The sequence below is a fragment of the Cherax quadricarinatus genome, unplaced genomic scaffold, assembly GCF_038502225.1.
Source record: "Cherax quadricarinatus isolate ZL_2023a unplaced genomic scaffold, ASM3850222v1 Contig3, whole genome shotgun sequence".
Classification (NCBI taxonomy): domain Eukaryota; kingdom Metazoa; phylum Arthropoda; class Malacostraca; order Decapoda; family Parastacidae; genus Cherax; species Cherax quadricarinatus.
In genome coordinates, this window is record NW_027195029.1 from 863973 (window position 1) to 888882 (window position 24910).

Here is a 24910-nt window from a genome sequence, read left to right on the forward strand (position 1 = left end):
GTGGAATATTATGAAATATTTCGTAGGAGCACTTGAGGGGACCTTCACTCACTGGTAAACAATGCGAGACTGGCTGGGTAGGGAGGCCGCCCCGGCTCACACCGTGCGTACGCGTCCCGGACAAACTACTATTCGCGAGTCAACCTATGAAAAGCGAGTCCATGTTTATACGAAAATACCCCTATGATTGGCGAAATTTACGATTGCCGAGAACTACGAAAAGTGAGGGACCACTGTATTAAGAGATCTCACGATATTACATTAGCTCGTTGGTTGCTCGTACGTTGGTTTGCGTGCAGCCAGCAGTAATAGCCTGGTTGATCAGGCTCTGATCCACCAGGAGGCCTGGTCACAGACCGGGCCGCGGGGGCGTTGACCTCCGGAACTCTCTCCAGGTAAACTCCAGGTAAACACAAATAACCCACACATAGGAGAAACAAATTTGTGACGTTTCAGTCCCACTTGGACCATTTACTAGTCAGTGTGTTACTAGTTAATGGTCCAAGTTGGACCGAAATGCTGTCATAAGTTTCTTTCCCTTATGTGCAGGTTATTTGTGTATTGTTAGGTAAAAGGACACAAGTGCAACTAATGTGACATTTTACTGTGGCAACGTTTCACTCTCCAGGACCTTGACAAAGCTCCTGGAGAATGAAACGTTGCCACAATAAAATGTCACATTAGTTGTACTTGTGTCCTTTTGCCTAACATATTGTCGGTAATTCTACCAACATTATTACACTATCTGTGTGTTGTTCCAGTCATGGTATTGTGCCTTTCTTCTTTTTATTAGTGTTGGTCTAACCTGCTGTCTTATAAACTCTTGACTGAGGACAATGTTGATGAAGCCTGGGCCAGACATATCCATCTTTTCTATCATGGGACCCGGAGCTACATTCTTAACAATCATTTCTCCAACTTCACGTGGATTTTTCTTCAGAATCTGAAAATAAAAACAAATATGAACACGAAGAAATATGATAAGCAGATAAAAATCTTTTTATATATAGGAAGGCCCCATGTGTACCTATTTTTGTTGTTCCATATTTTTGTTGGCTTTCAATTGAGCCATTGTTCATTATGTTCAGTGCTTTTACCGCTGCTCTGCCATTTTTAAGAGATAAGATAAGATTTCGTTCGGATTTTTTTAACCCCGGAGGGTTAGCCACCCAGGATAACCCAAGAAAGTCAGTGCGTCATCGAGGACTGTCTAACTTATTTCCATTGTGGTCCTTAATCTTGTCCCCCAGGATGCGACCCACACCAGTCGACTAACACCCAGGTACCTATTTGCTGCTAGGTGAACAGGACAACAGGTGTAAGGAAACGTGTCGAAATGTTTCCACCCGCCGGGAATCGAACCCGGGCCCTCCGTGTGTGAAGCGGGAGCTTTAGCCACCAGGCCACCGGGCCACCGTACAGCAGTTGCGTAAGGGTAGGACTACTGGCGCCATATTTAGAGCTGTATTAACAGGATCCTTCCGTACAGTAATTTTGTATATTATATTCACAAAGATTAGTTGTGCCGATACAGGAGACCCCAAACTCGAAAACTCCAACTTATACACATCTACACTTACAAATGAGGCACTTTAGTAACCAATTAGTTAGTACCATGGTTAGGCATGGTACTAATTGGTACTAACTATTCTTAAGCATGGTACTAATCGGTACTAACCATGCTTATGCATGGTACTAATTGGTACTAATTATTCTTAAGCGTGGTACTAATTGGTACTAACCATGCTTAGGCATGGTACTAACATATATAAAACACAACGATCCTATACAAACAACTCCATAAATAAAACAAAAGAATGCAACTCTTTTTGTCAGTTTGGGGGGACCCCCTTTTTGTCAGTACAATCATGGGCAAGTGCTAAACCCATAAGGCAGAGGATAACCAATGAGATAAAAGCATGTATAATATTGAAGAATTAGACACATGTGCAACATCCGGGTATCTTTATTGTAGACATTTTGCCTACCAATGGCTTTATCGATTCAATATAGAAGAAAAGGTAATCAGTCCCTCAGCCTAGGAGCAGGTGGTCAGTACTGTCATCTTCATGAATCTGAAGTACTGACCACCTGCTTTTAGGCTGATAGACTGATTACCTCATCTTCTATCTCTCCGACTGATTACCTCATCTTCTATCTCTCCGACTGATTACCTCATCTTCTATCTCTCCGACTGATTACCTCATCTTCTATCTCTCCGACTGATTACCTCATCTTCTATCTCTCCGACTGATTACCTCATCTTCTATCTCTCCGACTGATTACCTCATCTTCTATCTCTCCGACTGATTACCTCATCTTCTATCTCTTCGACTGATTACCTCATCTTCTATCTCTCCGACTGATTACCTCATCTTCTATCTCTCCGACTGATTACCTCATCTTCTATCTCTCCGACTGATTACCTCATCTTCCATCTCTCCGACTGATTACCTCATCTTCTATCTCTCCGACTGATTACCTCATCTTCTATCTCTCCGACTGATTACCTCATCTTCTATCTCTCCGACTGATTACCTCATCTTCTATCTCTCCGACTGATTACCTCATCTTCTATCTCTCCGACTGATTACCTCATCTTCTATCTCTCCGACTGATTACCTCATCTTCTATCTCTCCGACTGATTACCTCATCTTCTATCTCTCCGACTGATTACCTCATCTTCTATCTCTCCGACTGATTACCTCATCTTCTATCTCTCCGACTGATTACCTCATCTTCTATCTCTCCGACTGATTACCTCATCTTCTATCTCTCCAGTCTTCTGTACTGCACTGATAAAGCCACTGGATGGTGAAGCATATACGAAGTAAAGATACCCAGATGTTGAACGTGTAATTTTTCATCTTGTCGGTATTGTATTGATAATCAAAATTAAAAATACTTGCATAATTTTGTATTATCCACTAATACATCTTGATGAGTTTCGAGAGTCTTTCTACTCCCGGAGCCCAGCCATGGGCCAGGATCTAGATTCTAGATTTATGACACCACTAGAAACAACCCATATGAGCTTAGTAGTTTGACTGCAAGGTCAAACTACTAAGCTCAGTATGTGAAAACTTTGAACTGGTACTAACTTTTGCTAGCGCCATGGCTGCATTGCACTGGTAATCCGCATGTTTGGAGAGTTGAATCTGGATAACCGGGTCAGAAACATCAGGGTAGGCTACAAGCACCGCCTTTCTAAAAATATCCTCAAGTTGTCCCAGGATATTACACATGTGGTCACTGAAGATATCATCTTGTGGCTTTGTGCTTCTCTCTCCGCCCATACTTGCTATACTCTGTTAATGCATAAGGTATAGTATGAGTTTCGTAATGTTAAACCTGAAGAGTAAGTCAATACTGTGGCTGAAACAATTCATAAATATGTAATAAAGTTGGTAGAATTACCGACAATATGTAAAGTAAAAGGACACAAGTGCAACTAATGTGACATTTATTGTGGCAACGTTTCGCTCTCCAGGAGCTTTATCAAGCCATTACGTAATGGCTTGATAAAGCTCCTGGAGAGCGAAACGTTGCCACAATAAATGTCACATTAGTTGCACTTGTGTCCTTTTACTTTACAATTCATAAATAACCATTTATTCACATAAGTGATTCTGTGAATAAATGATTTAGAAAACTGACAAGTTGACAAATGAGAGACTTGTGCAATATTTAGGAATCTTTATTCTGGGAATGTTTTGCTAGCTTCTTCAGTGGCTTCTTCAGCCCAATGTAGAGAAAGGTGGAAGATGAGGAGGCTGAGGGACTGATTACCTCAAACTTCTCACCTTTCTTTGCACTGGACTGAAGAAGCTACTGCACGGCAAAATGTTTCCAGAGTAAAGATACCCAAATGTCGAACAAGTGTCTCATTTATCAACCCTTGCTGAAAAGAGAAAATATATAACGGAATTTTGGTCCGTTCTGTCACTGTCAAGTTACAACTGAGTTCTGACTTGTCAGTGGTCCACAGGTCCAGGATTGACTGAACCATCTTCACAATGTTCCTCTCCTAAATAGAGGTTATTTGTGAATATTAAACTTAACCCACAATCTGGAGAAAAACTTTCAACATTTTGGTCCTTTCTGGACCATTATCAGGTCTTGCAACTTGATAGTGGAAAAACACAAATCAAAATGCTATCTAAAGTTTCCTCTCCAAATTGTGGGTTAGTTGTGAATTGTTCCAGCCATGGTATTATGACTTTCATTCATCATTAAACTTATTAGTCAAAATCATGGACATCATGCATGATGAATCTATTAAATGCAACATAATACAGACCTTGTATGACTATATGAAGTAGATAAAGTTCCCATTGCTAAGGGCAATCACAGGCCTATAACTTAGGGAACTTATCCAGGTCAAGACACCGGTAAGTTATGGATTGGGAAAACTTTAAGTATACTGTACTGTAAATGATAGACTAATTGCATTAAATATTTCACATCACCAAAATAAAAAGAATACCGAAGAGAAAGTTAAGGCTCAAAGGTAAAATTTGATTTCCTTTCCCATCAGATAATGGATGTTTTTTTTCTTTTTTTTTTTTTTTCAACAAGTCGGTCGTCTCCCACCAAGGCAGGGTGACCCAAAAAAAAGAAAGAAAATCCCCAAAAAGAAAATACTTTCATCATCATTCAACACTTTCACCACACTCACACATAATCACTGCTTTTGCAGAGGTGCTCAGAATACAACAGTTTAGAAGCATATACATATAGAGATACACAACATATTCATTAGTAAAGTGCTAAAGAAGACATCGAAATGCAGTGGTGTTAGATCCCACAAATGTCAACAGTGGTGGTACAGAAATAAAATGTGTGGAGTAAAGACAGGGTCTGATCAACCAGGCTATCAATAAACGTACAGCACTGTAATCAGATTTGATTCAGGGAAGGGGAATGTAGCTCCAATTCCTTGTATTAAGGCAAAAAGGTTGGCCAGCAGCCACCAGATCATCTGCTGGAATATGATGGCCTTTGATATACCTTTACCTTTCATGAGTTCTGAGAGTTTCTCTACTCCTGGAGCCCGACCATGGGCCAGGCTCATTTGGTGTTAGCCTGGTCAACCGGACTGTTGCTGCTGGTGGCCCACTGCCCCACATATCCACCACTGCCTGGTTGATCTGGCAAATGGTGAAGATACTTGTCCAGTTTCCTCTTGAAAGACTTCTACACTTCTCCCCTATTTTCTTAACCCTTAAATGGTCCAAACGTATATATACGTTTTTTCAACATTTGAAAGTATGTAAAAAAATGTAGATCTTCCTTCTTGTTTTACATTTAAAAATGTGTAAAAAAAAAAATTTTTTCGTTAATTTTGAAGGTATGTAAACAAAACGTAGATCTACTTTTGGAGCACTACGAATCTGAACGTCGATCTGTTTGGACCATTTAAGGGTTAATAATGAGCCTTACAATTGTGTCTGGAAGTTAGTTTGTTGTATGACATTTCCCAAGCTTATGGAATTCTGCACTACAACATACTACACATTTACAATTATATACATGGGGCAATTCTGAACCTACGTGAGTCATAAAACACTTTGGGAAATGAGAGATAAGCAGATCCAATACAAGGAAAGAGATGGTAGCTTGAATTCTTTGGATCAAGAGCCATTTATCAGGATCAAGGCCCCCTCCCTTGATGGAACAAAGTAGCTAATCTATCATTTTTCCAAACTTATCCAGATTTCCTTTAAAATTTGACCTAAGATTTTTCCCAGTAGGTCTCCCATTCCTCTCAAACTACTACGTTAAAGGTAAATATATTAGCTACTCTCCAAGAATAATCACTAACAAAATGTTCACGAATTTTTAATACTAAACAAAAGTCTGTATGATGGGTGCAAAATCAACAAGGTACAAAAATCTGGTCTACGAGCAATGGATGCATTTCAAGAGAAAAGAAAAAGTATATTATGAGAGAAAGCATCCTACCCCAGGGGATGAGACGAGAGATGGGGTGAGGGGTCGATGCTCTTTGGTAAGAGCACAAAATCTCTTGCTAGGGATCTCGCACATTATAGCTCCAGTACAAGTTCAAAGACTTTGACTTCAACAATAACAAATGTAAGTAAATGTTCACCACCATTCACAGTAACTAACTTCTGATTATCAGTTCAGACAAACAGGTTTATGAAATAAGTTTCCAACTGCCAATTAAAAGAGTCATAATACTCCTTAAAATACTCTAGCACTGAAGTTTATGTACTACAATACTGTAGTCTATAAGTAACTTTTAATTAGTTTCTTATCTACACCACTTATGTCTTGTAGCTTGCAAAAAAATTCACAAACTTGTTTAAAACACTGAATATCAATTCACAATGACTTCAAGTTTGCCCGAGACACCATCGCAAGTCTGCAACAGAGCAAGAAAGTTTAAATGAAGTTGATTATGGTCAAAGAACATCAAGGGTATAAAATGCGATTGCTATATAGGTTTTTTTTTTTTCTCTAAGATACAGACACTCAAAATTTATAAGAAATTCCAAAAGTGAAATAATTAATTTTTCATCCAAAACAATGAATTATATGTACTGCCTTGGTGGGAGACGGCCGACTTGTTAAAAAAAAAAAAATGTACAATGTAGTTAACCTGGTAATAATTTATAAAGAACTTGTAGCACACTCAGCTCACACACTGTGGTCTGTGGTTCGATCCCCGGTGTGGGTGGAAACATTAGGACGTGTTGCCTTAAGACACCTGCTGTCCATAGTCACCTAGCAGTAAAATAGGTGTACCTGGGTGTTAATCGACTGGTGTGGGTCGCATCCTAGGGCAAAATTAATCTAATTTGCCCGAAATACTCTGCATAACAAGGGGCTTTCTATATAGTAGTATGTCATTGATGTCAGCTATGGTCTGTATACCTTGTACATGTACTTGTAGAAATCAAAATTATTATTATTCTCTCTACTACATTTCCACCAATAATGGCTTTAATTAAAGAAAAACCACACACTCTGAAAAGAGTTATGAGTGACTTTAAGAAGCTTTACCTGCTTCAGCAGGAATGCCAAGAAAGATCTAGTCTTGTCTGTTACATCAGCAACTCACCTAGCAGCAGAGAAAGACTCTACAAGGCACCATTCATTCAAACAGATCTTTGGCCATAAGGTAAGGGTACACAAGTGCTTAAAGAAGGATGACAAGAAGATACTACAAAGGTTCCTTACTAAAACTACCAATACTTCTTTCAACACACCGGCCGTATCCCACCGAGGCGGGGTGACCCAAAAGGAAAAACGAAAGTTTTTCCTTTTACATTTAGTAATATATATAGGAGAAGGGGTTACTAGCCCCTTGCCCCCGGCATTTTAGTCACCTCTTACAACACGCATGGCTTACGGAGGAAGAATTCTGTTCCACTTCCCCATGGAAGTAAGAGGAAATAAACAAGAACAAGAACTAGAAAGAAAATAGAAGAAAACCCAAAGGGGTGTGTGTATATATATGCTTGTACATATATGTGTCTTGTGACCTAAGTGTAAGTAGAAGTAGCAAGATGTACCGGAAATCTTGCATGTGTATGAGACAGAAAAAAAAAGACACCAGCAATCCTACCATCATGTAAAACAATTACAGGCTTCAGTTTTACACTCACTTGGCAGAACGGTAGTACCTCCCTGGGCGGTTGCTGTCTACCAACCTACTACCTAGAACTACCAATACTATCCTTCATATTAACACTGCTATATTATTAAACAGAGATTTAATACCTAAAACAACCATTACATTTAATAATCTTATCTTTAGACAATTTGATTATAGTGACACACAATTCAATTAACCAAACTACCGATTCAATGTCAAGTTTTAGTCGGCCATAAACGATCTGTATAAGTATAGGCCTTTCAAGGACAAAACGGCTAATGTAAGCTGTTCTCTATAACACAAACGTATCTCCTCGAGAAATAAAAACACCTTTTAATTTATTACATACCAGTACTGCACTACAGTAGGACCCCTGTATCCTTGGGGGATACATTCCAAGGACCTGCCGTGGATGCCGAAACCATGGATAGTAACAAACCCTATTTATAAGTCTTATTATAAAGTTTAATTGGTAAATAATGAACAATAAGTGGAGAATTGTCACTTTTTCACTGATGGGAAGCATTTCATGGCTTCTCCTAGACTCAAAAGAACTGCCAGTTTCTCTGTTTTTGTGCTCTGGGGCTATTATTATACAATATTCAGAGGTATTTTTGGGCCACAGTAAACTGTGGATAACTGAAACCATGGATACCAAATCAGTGGATATGGGTGTTTTACTGTATATTTATAGGGAAACACTACACCCGTAGGGGGTTATACAAGACCTGAGGAATGAGTGGCAATCACCATACCTGTCCTTAGTAGGGTTATAATGTACATACAAAGATACATCTTTTATTATTATTATTACAATCAAAATGAAGCACTAAACCCACAAGGGTAAATAACTTTTAAAGAGTTCTGAAAGCACCAAAGAAAACCCCTAAATATCACAATAGAGAGAATCTTACCTTTTTAAGAATGCTGATGCGGTATTTTAATTTCTTGTTTTCATTAATAAGGTTGATGAATTCTTTGTCAGTTATATCGTCCGTGAATAAATCCATCTGACCGTCTTCAAGTGCTTGTACACAAGCAGCCAATTTATCAGTCTCCTTTTCCTGAAATACATATTACAGAATTTATTTTTGGATTAAGACGATGAGAGCTGTCGTGAGATGGGAAGGAAGAAGGATAAGGAAGGATGGAAATAACTGGAAAAGGATGGGAAGGAGAGGAAGAGGAGGAATCAAGGCAAGTGGCCCAACCACTTTGGGATATGTGGTACCGAAGTACTGGAGGCGTAGATGGAGAGGCTTGAACGATGTCGTTATTTATTACAGAATAACACAATTAAATACTACATGTGCAAAAATACGTGCAAAAATCTCGAACAAGAGATACAAGATGCAATGTGGTCATTTTGCATCTTAAATACACACAGAAAGAATAATAATCAGTGATAATCAGAAATGAACAAATATTTATAATATTTTAAGTAAGAACTGTCACAAACAAAATACATCCTAATTTAAATTCCACCACTAAGAAAATAATTTCCACTTCGAAACAGCCAAAATATCTTTTAAGTTTATGGTGGCACAGATACATATAAAGTGCAATTATTAAAAAAAAAGTCAGACAAAGCAATTTATTTCCATTGGGGTCCTTGAGAGTGCCTTATCATTAACATTAAATTCATGTGGGGGCACTAAACCCTTAAGGTCATATAAGAGGCAATATGGATTGATTATTAATAAGCTTAATTAGATACAGGTACACATACATACAATTACATAGTGACATACTGTAATAATTGCGAACAAGCAACAAAAAATACAGATAACTACAGGAGATTGAATGATTGTGTTAGGCCTTTCATGTTGCAATCAACATATCATCAGGAGCTTGCAATGTTGCATAGAAGGAAATCCAGGAAGAACCGGTCATGGGAATGGCTCTCACAGCAACTTATTTACACCTGGGTCTTTAAATAAGTTAATAAGATTATTTAGGCACAGATACAAATCTATAATTATCATACATAGTAACATATGTGTAAATTACTTAACCTAACCCCCCAAAAAAGTCAAAGTGACTTATTTCCATAGTAACAATGGAAATATGTCACTTTGACGGATTTTTTTGGGTTATCCTGGTGGGCAATTTATACATATATTAAACTATGTATAATAATTATAATCATATCTACCTGTACCTAAATAAACTTATGTTAAATTAACCACGATAACTGTCCACCCAAAAATATCAAAATGACTTATTTCCATTGTGGTCCTTAAATAAGTAAGTAAATAAGTTTATTTAGGTACAGGTGCACAGAAAAAATTATCATACATAACAACATATGTATAAATTATCCACCAGGATAACCCCCCCCCCATCCCGTTAAAAAAAGTCAAAATGACTTATTTCCATTAAAATCCTTGACTTAAGTATATTCAAAGACAGGTACACATAAATACACTTACAAAATTCATCATACATAATAACATACATGTAAATTACCCACCAAGATAACCCCCTCAAAAATTATTTCGACTGGGGTCCTTGACATATTTCCACCAGTTATTTAGCGTCTGATAAGTGGTTTAGCAGCATTAATGTGGCTGCCAGCATGACGGTACAGCATGATTATTATACTCACAGCATGTTCACAGCGGAGGGTGTAGTCATGCAGCTGTGTTTCAATCATTTCTCGTGATAATGTCATCACTGGACACCAACAACGTGTTTACTTTCTTCTTCCTGGGGTTGTTAAGGGTCACCGAAACTTCTTTCTTAATGAACCCTTCCACCTGGTGTCTTTCTCGGGGTTGTTAAGGGTCACCGAAACTTCTTTCTTAATGAACCCTTTCACCTGGTGTCTTTCTCGGGGTTGTTAAGGGTCACCGAAACTTCTTTCTTAATGAACCCTTTCACCTGGTGTCTTTCTCGGGGTTGTTAAGGGTCACCGAAACTTCTTTCTTAATGAACCCTTCCACCTGGTGTCTTTCTCGGGGTTGTTAAGGGTCACGGGTTGTTAAGGGTCACCGAAACTTCTTTCTTAATGAACCCTTTCACCTGGTGTCTTTCTCGGGGTTGTTAAGGGTCACCGAAACTTCTTTCTTAATGAACCCTTTCACCTGGTGTCTTTCTCGGGGTTGTTAAGGGTCACCAAAACCTCTTCCTTAATTAGCTCTCCCTCCTGGTGATCCTCTATTAATGTATAAGTTACTTGAATCATTTACCGAACTGTGGCAGGTCAGGGTTCGACCTCACGACACATTGTCCCACCTCAAGAGACAACACAATGTACATGTCACCTTATCCACTCAGCCATCAATCCTACAAAGATCACACACCCAGCAGAGCTAGGTGTTTTTCATGATCCCAGGATGGATATAGGGTGCGTAATAAATACATTAAACTAACTAAACTAGACATTTCACTTACTTCTCCGAGGCTAAGGGACAATATCCTCCAGGTATACTCTCTCAGCTCAGCTGGTAGCTGCTTCAGATAATGAAGCATTGATGTCAACTATGGTCTGTATACCTTGTACATGTACTTGTAGTAAATAAAGATATTATTATTATTATTATTATTATTATTATTATTATTAAAGCATCCCAGTGAAAATAAGGCAGTCAGATAACATGTCTTTATTGGGTTATCAGGACTGTAATTAGGGGCCCCTATCCGACTGGAGTGTCCTGGCTTCATGGACGGATCTACTGTGGAACTAATGAACCTTAAGCTTCAGGGGCCCCTATCCGACTGGAGTGTCCTGGGTTCATTGTACCAACATGGCGCTGACTGTCATAAGAAAGAAGGAGCACTGCAGCAGGCCTACTGGCCCATGCGAGGCAGGTCCAAGTCTCGTACCTGAATCAGGCGTCGAGTTTGCCGCCCTTTACAGTAATGGCGGGAAAAATTATAGAAAACGGGGAATTGGCGCCAATAATCAGGTGATAGGTGGATAGTGGTGCCATTCTAGTGGCGTCACTAGGTGTGTTAACATGTACTCACCTAGATGAGGTTGCAGGAGTCGAGTCCAAGCTCCTGGCCCCTGTTAATGGTGCTGAGGCTCTTGATTATCTGGGCATCAATTATTAAGGTCAGTGATGTTACTATTTACCACAGTCAAGGGAGGTACCTTGATGTCAATTCAGAGCTCTTGATCCAAGAAAACAGGTCTTATTTTCCACTTTAATGCACCCCCAGGTGCTGTATAACCCCTTCGGGTTTAGTGCTTCCCTTTGATTAGAATGAAAATCCAGATAAATAACAATGTTAGCCTGATGTTAAATATATTTGATATAAATTGTTAAGATGATCAGAGTAACATGACTCAAGAAATCGTAATGACACGATTGCAAATAAACCATACCCCCGGCCGGGATTGAACCCGCGGTCATAGAGTCTCAAAACTCCAGCCCGTCGCGTTAGCCACTAGACCAGCTAGTGTCTAACGCGACGGGCTGGAGTTTTAAGACTCTATGACCACGGGTTCAATCCCGGCCGGGGGTATGGTTTATTTGCAATCGTGTCATTACGATTTCTTGAGTCATGTTGACGGCAGTGAAGGGACTTGAGCTAGAGTTCGTCACGGCCACGCTAGCTGGAGATTCGTCTGTAAAAACTTGCAATTGTGGTCACAGAGGTGCCTGTGCTAACTTTCCTATGGTGTAGAAATATACCTAGTTGGATGAATCTTATTGTGGCTAGCTGGTCTAGTGGCTAACGCGACGGGCTGGAGTTTTGAGACTCTATGACCGCGGGTTCAATCCCGGCCGGGGGTATGGTTTATTTGCAATCGTGTCATTACGATTTCTTGAGTCATGTTGACGGCAGTGAAGGGACTTGAGCTAGAGTTCGTCACGGCCACGCTAGCTGGAGATTCGTCTGTAAAAACTTGCATTTGTGGTCACAGAGGTGCCTGTGCTAACTTTCCTATGGTGTAGAAATATACCTAGTTGGATGAATCTTATTGTGGCTAGCTGGTCTAGTGGCTAACGCGACGGGCTGGAGTTTTGAGACTCTATGACCGCGGGTTCAATCCCGGCCGGGGGTATGGTTTATGATCAGAGTAAACCTGTTAATGGTTCAGTAGATCGTTGATAAACTCACCCAGTACTAAAAACAGTTACTAAAACAGTTACTAAAAACAACAGACATATCCCCACTCCACAAAGGGGGCAGTAAAGCAACAGGAAAGAACTACAGACCGATAGCACTAACATCCCATATCATAAAAAAATTTTATGAGAGAGCCACAGAATTTGGTTAACACAAGCCTATCCGATGTTATCCTGACGCCAAATGACTTCGAACAGGCGATAAATGACATGTCCATGCACTCTGCCCCAGGGCCAGACTCATGGAACTCTGTGTTCATCAAGAACTGCAAGAAGCCCCTATCACGAGCCTTTTCCATCCTATGGAGAGGGAGCATGGACACGGGGGTCGTCCCACAGTTACTAAAAACAACAGACATAGCCCCACTCCACAAAGGGGGCAGTAAAGCAACAGCAACGAACTACAGACCGATAGCACTAACATCCCATATCATAAAAATCTTTGAAAGGGTCCTAAGAAGCAAGATCACCACCCATCTAGAAACCCATCAGTTACACAACCCAGGGCAACATGGGTTTAGAACAGGTCGCTCCTGTCTGTCTCAACTATTGGATCACTACGACAAGGTCCTAAATGCACTAGAAGACAAAAAGAATGCAGATGTAATATATACAGACTTTGCAAAAGCCTTCGACAAGTGTGACCATGGCGTAATAGCGCACAAAATGCGTGCTAAAGGAATAACAGGAAAAGTCGGTCGATGGATCTATAATTTCCTCACTAACAGAACACAGAGAGTAGTCGTCAACAGAGTAAAGTCCGAGGCAGCTACGGTGAAAAGCTCTGTTCCACAAGGCACAGTACTCGCTCCCATCTTGTTCCTCATCCTCATATCCGACATAGACAAGGATGTCAGCCACAGCACCGTGTCTTCCTTTGCAGATGACACCCGAATCTGCATGACAGTGTCTTCCATTGCAGACACTGCAAGGCTCCAGGCAGATATTGCAGACACTGCAAGGCTCCAGGCAGAAATCAACCAAATCTTTCAGTGGGCTGCAGAAAACAATATGAAGTTCAACGATGAGAAATTTCAATTACTCCTATATGGTAAACATGAGGAAATTAAATCTTCATCAGAGTACAAAACAAATTCTGGCCACAAAATAGAGCGAAACACCAACGTCAAAGACCTGGGAGTGATCATGTCGGAGGATCTCACCTTGAAGGACATAACATTGTGTCAATCGCATCTGCTAGAAAAATGACAGGATGGATAATGAGAACCTTCAAAACTAGGGAGGCCAAGCCCATGATGACACTCTTCAGGTCACTTGTTCTATCTAGGCTGGAATATTGCTGCACACTAACAGCACCTTTCAAGGCAGGTGAAATTGCTGACCTAGAAAATGTACAGAGAACCTTCACGGCGCGCATAACGGAGATAAAACACCTCAATTACTGGGAGCTCTTGAGGTTCTTGAACCTGTATTCACTGGAACGCATGCGGGAGAGATACATGATTATATACACCTGGAAAATCCTAGAGGGACTAGTACCGAACTTGCACACGAAAATCACTCACAACGAAAGCAAAAGACTTGGCAGACGATGCAACATCCCCCCAATGAAAAGCAGGGGTGTCACTAGCACGTTAAGAGACCATACAATAAGTGTCAGGGGCCCGAGACTGTTCAACTGCCTCCCAGCATACATAAGGGGGATTACCAATAGACCCCTGGCAATCTTCAAGCTGGCACTGGACAAGCACCTAAAGTCGGTACCTGACCAGCCGGGCTGTGGCTCGTACGTTGGTTTGCGTGCAGCCAGCAGTAACAGCCTGGTTGATCAGGCTCTGATCCACCAGGAGGCCTGGTCACAGACCAGGCAGCGGGGGCGTTGACCCCCGGAACTCTCTCCAGGTAAACATGGGTTGAGTGCTCCACCATGACAGTGGTGGTGTAGTAGTGACATCTAGTGGTGGAAGTGGTGGTGTAGTAGTGCCATCTAGTGGTGGAAGTGGTGGTGTAGTAGTGCCATCTAGTGGTGGTAGTCAGAGTTAGTCAGGTTATCAGTGATGGTGTTATAGTGAAGGTCAGGACAGTGGTGGTGTAGTAGTGCCATCTAGTGGTGGTAGTCAGAGTTAGTCAGGTTATCAGTGATAGTGTTATAGTGAAGGTCAGGACAGTGGTGGTGTAGTAGTGCCATCTAGTGGTGGTAGTCAGAGTTAGTCAGGTTATCAGTGATGGTGTTATAGTGAAGGTCAGGACAATAGTGGTGTTGTAGTGACATCTAGTGGTGGTAGTCAGAGTTAGTCAGGTTATCAGTGATGGTGTTATAGTGAAGGTCAGGACAGTGGTGGTGTAGTAGTGCCATCTAGTGGTGGTAGTCAGAGTTAGTCAGGTTATCAGTGATGGTGTTATAGTGACGGTCAGGACAGTGGTGGTGTAGTAGTGCCATCTAGTGGTGGTAGTCAGAGTTAGTCAGGTTATCAGTGATGGTGTTACAGTGAAGGTCAGGACAGTGGTGGTGTAGTAGTGCCATCTAGTGGTGGTAGTCAGAGTTAGTCAGGTTATCAGTGATAGTGTTATAGTGAAGGTCAGGAGAGTGGTGGTGTAGTAGTGCCATCTAGTGGTGGTAGTCAGAGTTAGTCAGGTTATCAGTGATGGTGTTATAGTGAAGGTCAGGACAGTGGTGGTGTAGTAGTGACATCTAGTGGTGGTAGTCAGAGTTAGTCAGGTTATCAGTGATGGTGTTACAGTGAAGGTCATGACAGTGGTGGTGTAGTAGTGTCATCTAGTGGTGGTAGTCAGAGTTAGTCAGGTTATCAGTGATGGTGTTATAGTGACGGTCAGGACAGTGGTGGTGTAGTCGTGCCATCTAGTGGTGGTAGTCAGAGTTAGTCAGGTTATCAGTGATGGTGTTATAGTGAAGGTCAGGACAGTGACCAACCTCAAGGTTACTAAGAGTCAGTTGAACTTCAATGGTTGTACAGGAGAGACGTGTTGCTCTTCCTCCTGCTGCTCCGTCGGCTTTACCGCTTCCTCAACCTGTTAACACACCTAAATAACGTGAGTATTGTCTGGTGACGTATTTCTCAGTACAACAGCAGAGATGAGCTGCAGCTCCTGGTCCCCGCCACCGGTTTACTCACCAAATTATTATTTGAATAGTATTAATTATCTTGGGGGGGGGGTGATTGACCTTAGCGGAAGGGTTTTGATGCGAGGAACTGGAGCTACTCCCCTTCCTCGGATCAAACATAACCCATAATGGTGTATCTAGTTCTGGGCTATTTTTTCCCTTACTGGAAACTAGCTTAGTGAAGGCCTCTTGATCCAAGGAACTTGCGCCTTGTGATCCATATGTAGGTTAACATGTTAACAACTTGTTAGTTAAGTTAATGTGAAAGAAATATTGATTAAAGATAAAGATAACTTTACTGTGTTAAACATTAATGTTTATACGAGAGTAATGTTTATATTAGATGATAATGTTTGTGTATATATGTATGTAATGTTGATGGTTATAATGTGTGTTTTGTTGCAGGTGTTAACTGCTGTCTGCTGCAACATTGACCAGTGTGAGGAGTGCTGTCTGCTGCAACATTGACCAGTGTGTTAACTGCTGTCTGCTGCAACATTGACCAGTGTGTTAACTGCTGTCTGCTGCAACATTGACCAGTGTGAGGAGTGCTGTCTGCTGCAACATTGACCAGTCTGAGGAGTGCTGTCTGCTGCAACATTGACCAGTGTGTTAACTGCTGTCTGCTGCAACATTGACCAGTGTGAGGAGTGCTGTCTGCTGCAACATTGACCAGTCTGAGGAGTGCTGTCTGCTGCAACATTGACCAGTGTGAGGAGTGCTGTCTGCTGCAACATTGACCAGTCTGGGGAGTGCTGTCTGCTGCAACATTGACCAGTCTGAGGAGTGCTGTCTGCTGCAACATTGACCAGTGTGAGGAGTGCTGTCTGCTGCAACATTGACCAGTCTGAGGAGTGCTGTCTGCTGCAACATTGACCAGTGTGAGGAGTGCTGTCTGCTGCAACATTGACCAGTGTGAGGAGTGCTGTCTGCTGCAACATTGACCAGTCTGAGGAGTGCTGTCTGCTGCAACATTGACCAGTCTGAGGAGTGCTGTCTGCTGCAACATTGACCAGTGTGAGGAGTGCTGTCTGCTGCAACATTGACCAGTCTGAGGAGTGCTGTCTGCTGCAACATTGACCAGTCTGAGGAGTGCTGTCTGCTGCAACATTGACCAGTGTGAGGAGTGCTGTCTGCTGCAACATTGACCAGTCTGAGGAGTGCTGTCTGCTGCAACATTGACCAGTCTGAGGAGTGCTGTCTGCTGCAACATTGACCAGTGTGAGGAGTGCTGTCTGCTGCAACATTGACCAGTCTGAGGGGTGCTGTCTGCTGCAACATTGACCAGTGTGAGGAGTGCTGTCTGCTGCAACATTGACCAGTCTGAGGAGTGCTGTCTGCTGCAACATTGACCAGTCTGGGGAGTGCTGTCTGCTGCAACATTGACCAGTGTGAGGAGTGCTGTCTGCTGCAACATTGACCAGTGTGAGGAGTGCTGTCTGCTGCAACATTGACCAGTGTGAGGAGTGCTGTCTGCTGCAACATTGACCAGTGTGAGGAGTGCTGTCTGCTGCAACATTGACCAGTCTGAGGAGTGCTGTCTGCTGCAACGTTGACCAGTCTGAGGAGTGCTGTCTGCTGCAACGTTGACCAGTGTGAGGAGTGCTGTCTGCTGCAACATTGACCAGTCTGAGGAGTGCTGTCTGCTGCAACATTGACCAGTCTGAGGAGTGCTGTCTGCTGCAACATTGACCAGTCTGAGGAGTGCTGTCTGCTGCAACATTGACCAGTCTGAGGAGTGCTGTCTGCTGCAACATTGACCAGTCTGAGGAGTGCTGTCTGCTGCAACATTGACCAGTCTGAGGAGTGCTGTCTGCTGCAACATTGACCAGTGTGAGGAGTGCTGTCTGCTGCAACATTGACCAGTCTGAGGAGTGCTGTCTGCTGCAACATTGACCAGTCTGAGGAGTGCTGTCTGCTGCAACATTGACCAGTGTGAGGAGTGCTGTCTGCTGCAACATTGACCAGTCTGAGGAGTGCTGTCTGCTGCAACATTGACCAGTCTGAAGAGTGCTGTCTGCTGCAACATTGACCAGTCTGAGGAGTGGAGACAACCACTAGTAAATGATCTGACTCATAGCATTTAGTGTTATACCTGGAGAGGGTTACGCCAGGTATGTGGAGATGCAGCAGCTGGAGACGTCGTCAGAGGTGGGCGGGGTCCACTTGTAAGGTATTTCCAGATTACAAGTCCTCTAAAGTTTAGTTATTGAAGCAGATAATTGTATTAGGTGGTAGGCTGGTGGGGAGAATATAGTTAAGATTATAAGGAACTGATATCAAAAGTAACTTAGTGGGAAGTATTAGGTTATCTCCCGACCATTATCTCCCGACCAGAGATGAAATCTCTGGTCGGGAAATAATAAGAAATGCATTTTATAAGTTAACTTGAATGGGGTGTAGATAAAAATGGGAGAAATGGGTTGTAAAGCTTAGAACTGAAGACTGATTATAGGTTAGGAAGCTTTAGACCCCTTTGATCTTACCTAGACCCCTGTTGAGCTTACCTAGTTCTTCTTGATCTTACCTAGACCCCTTGATCTCGCCTAGAACACCTTGATCTTAACTTTACCTCCCATCATCCCCACCTTGCACCACCATTGCTCTACAAATCAGTAAGGCCTATACCTGGAGTATGCTACATAGTTGTGCTGTATATAACACTGTAGGTCTACAATTATTTAGTTTCTATCAAAATAACTTATAGAATTAGTTTAAGTAGGATAGGTAAGGTATAAAACTGGAGCATCTGCTATATGCATTAAGAATGCATATAGCAGGGGAGAGTAATCTCCCCTGAAGGCATAGATTACGTAGAACTGTTGACCTGGGAACCCACCAACGACCTTCAGTAGCTGTCTGCAATCTGTTATTGCATGTGGTTTCCGTGGGGATTTTGGTGGGTTCCGGGTTTGGGTAGCGGTTGTGGTGGGTGTTCTACGTTTTTTATGCCTTTGGCCAAACTGCCAAGTTAAATATTGATTCATTGAGTTAACACAATTTCATCATTTTGGAAAATTTAAGCGTCGTTCAGGTTCCTGGGAATATAAACGTATTATCGTTCAGAATTACAGTTGGTTTGATAGTTTAAGTAGTGAAGTGTAACACTTATGGCAGCAGACACCTTTCAAGGCAGGTGAAATTGCCGACCTAGAAAATGTACAGAGAACTTTCACGGCGCGCATAACGGAGATAAAACACCTCAATTATTGGGAGCGCTTGAGGTTCCTAAACCTGTATTCCCTGGAACGCAGGAGGGAGAGATACATGATTATATACACCTGGAAAATCCTAGAGGGACTAGTACCGAACTTGCACACGAAAATCACCCACTACGAAAGCAAAAGACTTGGCAGACGATGCACCATCCCCCCAATGAAAAGCAGGGGTGTCACTAGCACGTTAAGAGACCATACAATAAGTGTCAGGGGCCCGAGACTGTTCAACTGCCTCCCAGCACACATATGGGGGATTACCAACAGACCCCTGGCAGTCTTCAAGCTGGCACTGGACAAGCACCTAAAGTCAGTTCCGGATCAGCCCGGCTGTGGCTCGTATGTTGGTTTGCGTGCAGCCAGCAGCAACAGCCTGGTTGATCAGGCTCTGATCCACCAGGAGGCCTGGTCTCAGACCGGGCCGCGGGGGCGTTGACCCCCGGAACTCTCTCCAGGTAAACTCTCCAGACGTTAATGATAGTGAAGTGTAACACTTATGGCAGCAGACGTTAATGATAGTGAAGTGTAACACTTATGGCAGCAGACGTTAATGATATACTTCACTATCATTAACGTCTGCTGCCATAAGTGTTACACTTCACTATCATTAACGTCTGCTGCCATAAGTGTTACACTTCACTATCATTAACGTCTGCTACCATAAGTGTTACACTTCACTAACACTTATGGCAGCAGACGTTAATGAAAACTAATGTGATCTGAAGTGCAGTGTTAGTCAGCAGAAAAATTTCACTACCATCTGATGCTGATGAGTATAGTTAGGGGGGAGTGAGTTAGATTGGTATTAGTGAGTGATTATTAACCCTGCTGGGTTAGAAACCCAGACAAATAGAGGTAGAGAGGGTTGGGGCTTGAATGTAGTGGTCCTTAGGTTGTGTCTAGGATGCCAGCCATAACTTGCAGGTAAGGTAGGTTAATTCAGGCTAACATAGTAGTGTGTTAGGAGACTGGTAGACGGCAGAGCTCCAACTGGTTAGATAACCCATAGTGTTGGTTGTCAGTCTAGTGTGCTATGAGGGACGTGATAGCACACTACCTAGTGTTATGAGGAACATGGTGGTAGTGTTAGTCTAGCGTGTAATGAGTGTAGGGAAATGCACTCACTTCCATCTTGTTAAATTTGGATGCCCTTCAAGAGGCGTTTTTGTACCAGTGAAAGGTATCTTGATACAAGCAGTTGCGAGTACCCACTCCTTCCCTGGATCAAACCTGATTGTCTAACATTCCAAAAGCTATGTATAACCCCTATAGATACATCTATTATCTAGTTACGGTAAAATTTATTTGGGTAATTGTGCATGTATGTAATTATTATTATAATAAAAAAAGAAGCGCTAAGCCACAAGGGCATGTATGTAAAATATAGTTTGAATGGTGAAGGGGCGGCGGCGGTAATCTCGAGGGGACAAGTCCATGAAAGTCAACTTGCACTACTCCAATCTGATTGACTATCAAGATTTTTTTTTCTCCCCAGTTAAACAGGTGTCTTGGGGATATTAGGAGTAGGTTTGCTTTAGTTGTAATGTACCTGTTTGGGAGTTTACCCTCCAACTTTTGTTTACTTGCAGCAGAATCATCCTGACAAGACGTGATCACTTCCTGTCTCCAGTGTTATAACACAGGCTAGTAGACTTGTGGACGTTACAGTTTAGCTAAACACTAAGGTAAAACACTGGACTGTCCAGCGTCGCAACACTTTGCATTGTCAGGAAACTTTCCACCAGGTCATGAAATTTAAAAAATGTATCATACCTCAAACTATTAATAATGGCAGTATTGAGACGGATAGTCTCATTACTACTGTTGTTAGTAGGGTTGGGGTAGGTATATTTTTTTTTTTTCCCCGAGCTTAAAGCTCCCGAATTGTGTGAATGTTGTCCTGCTGACAAATACAGCAGTTGAGGCTTGTCTCTGTTATTTTCTTTTGTGTTCCATGAACACTGTGTATGTAGGTATGTTCAACGAACATTTTTGTTTATCACAACAAAGACAGTTTATTTTATTATATTTATTATATTTTAATGCTGAAGTTTATCGAATGTTGTAGGTTGAAGACTTTCTGCTGTGTGGTGAAGACAGTGTGGTGGGCAGCTGCTGTGCGGTGAAGACACTGTGGTGGGCAGCTGCTGTGCGGTGAAGACACTGTGGTGGGCAGCTGCTGTGCGGTGAAGACACTGTGGTGGGCAGCTGCTGTGCGGTGAAGACACTGTGGTGGGCAGCTGCTGTGCGGTGAAGTCACTGTGGTGGGCAGCTGCTGTGCGGTGAAGACACTGTGGTGGGCAGCTGCTGTGCGGTGAAGACACTGTGGTGGGCAGCTGCTGTGCGGTGAAGTCACTGTGGTGGGCAGCTGCTGTGCGGTGAAGACACTGTGGTGGGCAGCTGCTGTGCGGTGAAGACACTGTGGTGGGCAGCTGCTGTGCGGTGAAGACACTGTGGTGGGCAGCTGCTGTGCGGTGAAGACAGTGTGGTGGGCAGCTGCTGTGCGGTGAAGTCACTGTGGTGGGCAGCTGCTGTGTGGTGAAGACAGTGTGGTGGGCAGCTGCTGTGTGGTGAAGACCGTGTGGTGGGCAGCTGCTGTGCGGTGAAGTCACTGTGGTGGGCAGCTGCTGTGCGGTGAAGACCGTGTGGTGGGCAGCTGCTGTGCGGTGAAGACCGTGTGGTGGGCAGCTGCTGTGCGGTGAAGACCGTGTGGTGGGCAGCTGCTGTGCGGTGAAGTCACTGTGGTGGGCAGCTGCTGTGTGGTGAAGACAGTGTGGTGGGCAGCTGCTGTGCGGTGAAGTCACTGTGGTGGGCAGCTGCTGTGCGGTGAAGTCACTGTGGTGGGCAGCTGCTGTGCGGTGAAGTCACTGTGGTGGGCAGCTGCTGTGTGGTAAAGTCACTGTGGTGGGCAGCTGCTGTGCGGTGAAGTCACTGTGGTGGGCAGCTGCTGTGCGGTGAAGTCACTGTGGTGGGCAGCTGCTGTGTGGTAAAGTCACTGTGGTGGGCAGCTACAAGTCTTCAGAGATGTCATCAGCAGCACCAACACAATGTCTGCCAACATAAGTATGTACATCACTAGATAAACTACATTACTGTTTAATAGTTATAAGTCTTAATATATATTTACAATGTTTCCTTCAATATTCTGTAAGAATAAAAATCGCAATAACATTTTCCAAGCTGATCTATCAAAAATTACCATAACATTGGAATAATTAAAGTTTTTTACATTACCTCAGGTTGATGTAACTGGAGGAGCTGGAGGTGTTGATGGTGTGGTGGATGGCAGACAAGTGACTAGTGGCGCCACTATTCTTGACCTCTAAGGCTTAATGGCGCCACTGACCTGCAGGAGGGGGTGATGACGTCAGTGCTTGTTTGTGGGGAGGGGAAGGTTGTTAGGGGAAGGGTAGGAGGGTGGGCTGCTGGTGGAGGGGTGAGTAGTTGCTACTGGTGGGAGGGGGGGGGATGTGTATCACTTGGTAATTTTTTTTTTTTTTTTTTATATTTTATTTAAAACATGACATTACAAAATATAATATGTAAAACTCATTTAAGTCGATAATTAACACAATCCTCCCTACATCTAATATTACACACCACACTTACAACTCCGTGTGGGTACACCCCCCCCCCCTCCCTGCTCCCTCATCCTATCACTTAACCCAAACCTGTTGGAGCTACCCAACAGAATTACCTGATATGAACAACACTTTTATATACACATCCCTCGAAATGGTACTTAATAATCGACTACAGACCATACAATGCATTGCACTGAACATATTATACAGACATATTACCCCCCCCCCCCCTCCGTGGTTATCCAACCACCCCACTATTTACAACCTAACATACTATAAACAATGAATGTTGCCTAATCGAAAGTCACACAGCAATGATCCAACATTAATTTATGTAATTGTCCTAATGGTTCAGTTACATAACAATATGTATTACATAACAATGGTGATATAGAAAAGTCACAAAGACATACAAAATTACTACAAAACCATAAGAATAAACTTAGTCTCAAAATCCAACACATGTAAGCCTTTACACATTTAAACATGCAATTCCAGTGTTAAAACAATAACACAGCTTCAACTATGACATTCAAGCTCTATACAGCTTATATGGACATTACATAGTACTATTGACAACAGTACAATACAACATAAAATATAACCATGACATAAGTAACACATAAAGACTGTGCCTAGCACGCACCTAACCACAAAAACCTATAACACCACTGTTGCCCAACTTTATTACACTATCTGACGTGCATTAACCTCTTTACTCTCAAAACAAAACTGAATTGCAGAACACCAGTGACGAACAATTATGCACAGACATTAATACAAACATATCACATCATATCTCTGGACACCGTGCATGATCACAGCATCAACACTATGCAGTGCAAGGCACCTAGAAAACAAGTTGGAGCAAATACATGCAATTATTATAGCAAATCTCCAAAATACAATGTCATTACCGTAAATCAATATTACCACACACAATATGTATAATAAGTATAAAGTCCATTCACACAAAAACTGGCCAGCTCCACAGGTGCAAGCACCCGTGGTCCACATATTATTCACTCATGCATCACTCATCCAACACTCTCGCAAAACTTTTGTTATCCATTACCAGGGAGGCAACCCTGTTTTCACCCCTGACTTCCCTACCCCAGCAACACTTTCCAATCATACCCTCCCCTCCCTCGTATATTACAAGTCTAATAAAACCTGTAACGTAAGTTGCCTATATCCCTCTGAAAAATCCTTCACCCACCTCCTCCCATAAATTTCCTTATTTCTACATACCGTTTTATAGAACGTTAACGCTAACACCCTCCTCTTCACCTCAGTAACCTGTTTGCCCCGCAATCCCCACACTATATAGATATAATCTGCCATAATGTACCCCACAGCTCTGATTACACTTTCCTCCCAACCCCCCACGTCGAGACTTAATGCTCTCAATACAGAAATTCCTTTACCTCCTATCCTATTTATCACCCTATTTAACCACCCCTTGACACTCCTCAGTCCATCACAAAAATATACTACATGAAAAGCCGACTCCTCCCCACCACATATCCCACACTCCCCCCCGTCAACGACTCGTCTATCCCGTAGAACCACACCCGACGGTAAAATGCCGTGCAGAAAACGATACATTACATCCCGAACACGAGGTTGCAACCTCATCCTACTCAACCTATTCCATATACTTCCCCATGCATACATGGGGAAAATTCCCTCTACAGGCGCTACAACCCTCCCGGCTAACAATCTACACAACCTACCTATTTTAACCTTTGCTGGCTCTCGATCCCACGCCAGAGCCCTCAACACAGTTTCACACTCATGCAACTCAACTCCTGTATACATCCGTTGCAATCTGTTATGGATCCTGGCCAAACCCCCCCCACCCACACTTTCCCTCATCACCTCCCTTTTAATGAAGACACATTTGACCCTCCGCTTTAAGTCCAGCAATCCCAGCCCCCCCCTTACTTACAGGTAACATTACCACATCCCTCTTAATCCAATCACAGCTCGAACCCCACAAGAATTTAAAAACCTTCCTAAGTATGTTCGTTATTGCTGGCCCAGTTAATGGGAACACGGCTGCCACGTGCCATACTTTGCTATACAGTAAGATATTAACAACAATGGCACGCTGCACAAGGGTCAAATGATAAGGTCGCAATGCACCCAAGCGTCCCTGAATCCTTTCTACCATCCTAAGCGAGTTTTCCATGCGTGCCACAGGTAGATCGTCTGCATAAATAAGACCGCAGATTTTTAACGAATGCACCTGCCTCCTCACAACTGCACTACCCCAATCAACCCTACCCGCCCAAGCTCCTAACCCCATGACCATGGA

At 42.7% G+C, this 24910-nt stretch overlaps 1 protein-coding gene and 1 long non-coding RNA gene across 3 annotated transcripts in view; both read right to left on the reverse strand.

Annotated features, from left to right (window-relative positions):
- ArgRS (arginine--tRNA ligase-like protein) overlaps nucleotides 1-10385 on the reverse strand; it is a 33148-nt gene extending 22763 nt beyond the window's left edge. The window contains exons 1-4 of one of the 2 annotated variants that reach the window (XM_070079687.1): nucleotides 10234-10385; nucleotides 8540-8689; nucleotides 3103-3309; nucleotides 806-943 (exon numbers count right to left, since the gene is read on the reverse strand). In XM_070079687.1, the coding sequence (XP_069935788.1) occupies nucleotides 806-943; nucleotides 3103-3309; nucleotides 8540-8689; nucleotides 10234-10299 (561 nt within the window). In that variant the 5' untranslated portion in view covers nucleotides 10300-10385. Of the gene's footprint in view, nucleotides 1-805; nucleotides 944-3102; nucleotides 3310-5965; nucleotides 6178-8539; nucleotides 8690-10233 lie in introns of those variants that run through there. The other variant, XM_070079688.1, reaches the window with a different exon arrangement.
- Nucleotides 10386-21985: 11600 nt separating this feature from the next.
- On the reverse strand, nucleotides 21986-22302 carry LOC138851125 (uncharacterized). Its single transcript, XR_011390998.1, has 2 exons — nucleotides 22241-22302; nucleotides 21986-22057 (listed from the first exon to the last, which is right to left on the reverse strand). It is a non-coding gene; the product is annotated as an uncharacterized lncRNA (long non-coding RNA).
- Nucleotides 22303-24910: the final 2608 nt, after the last annotated feature.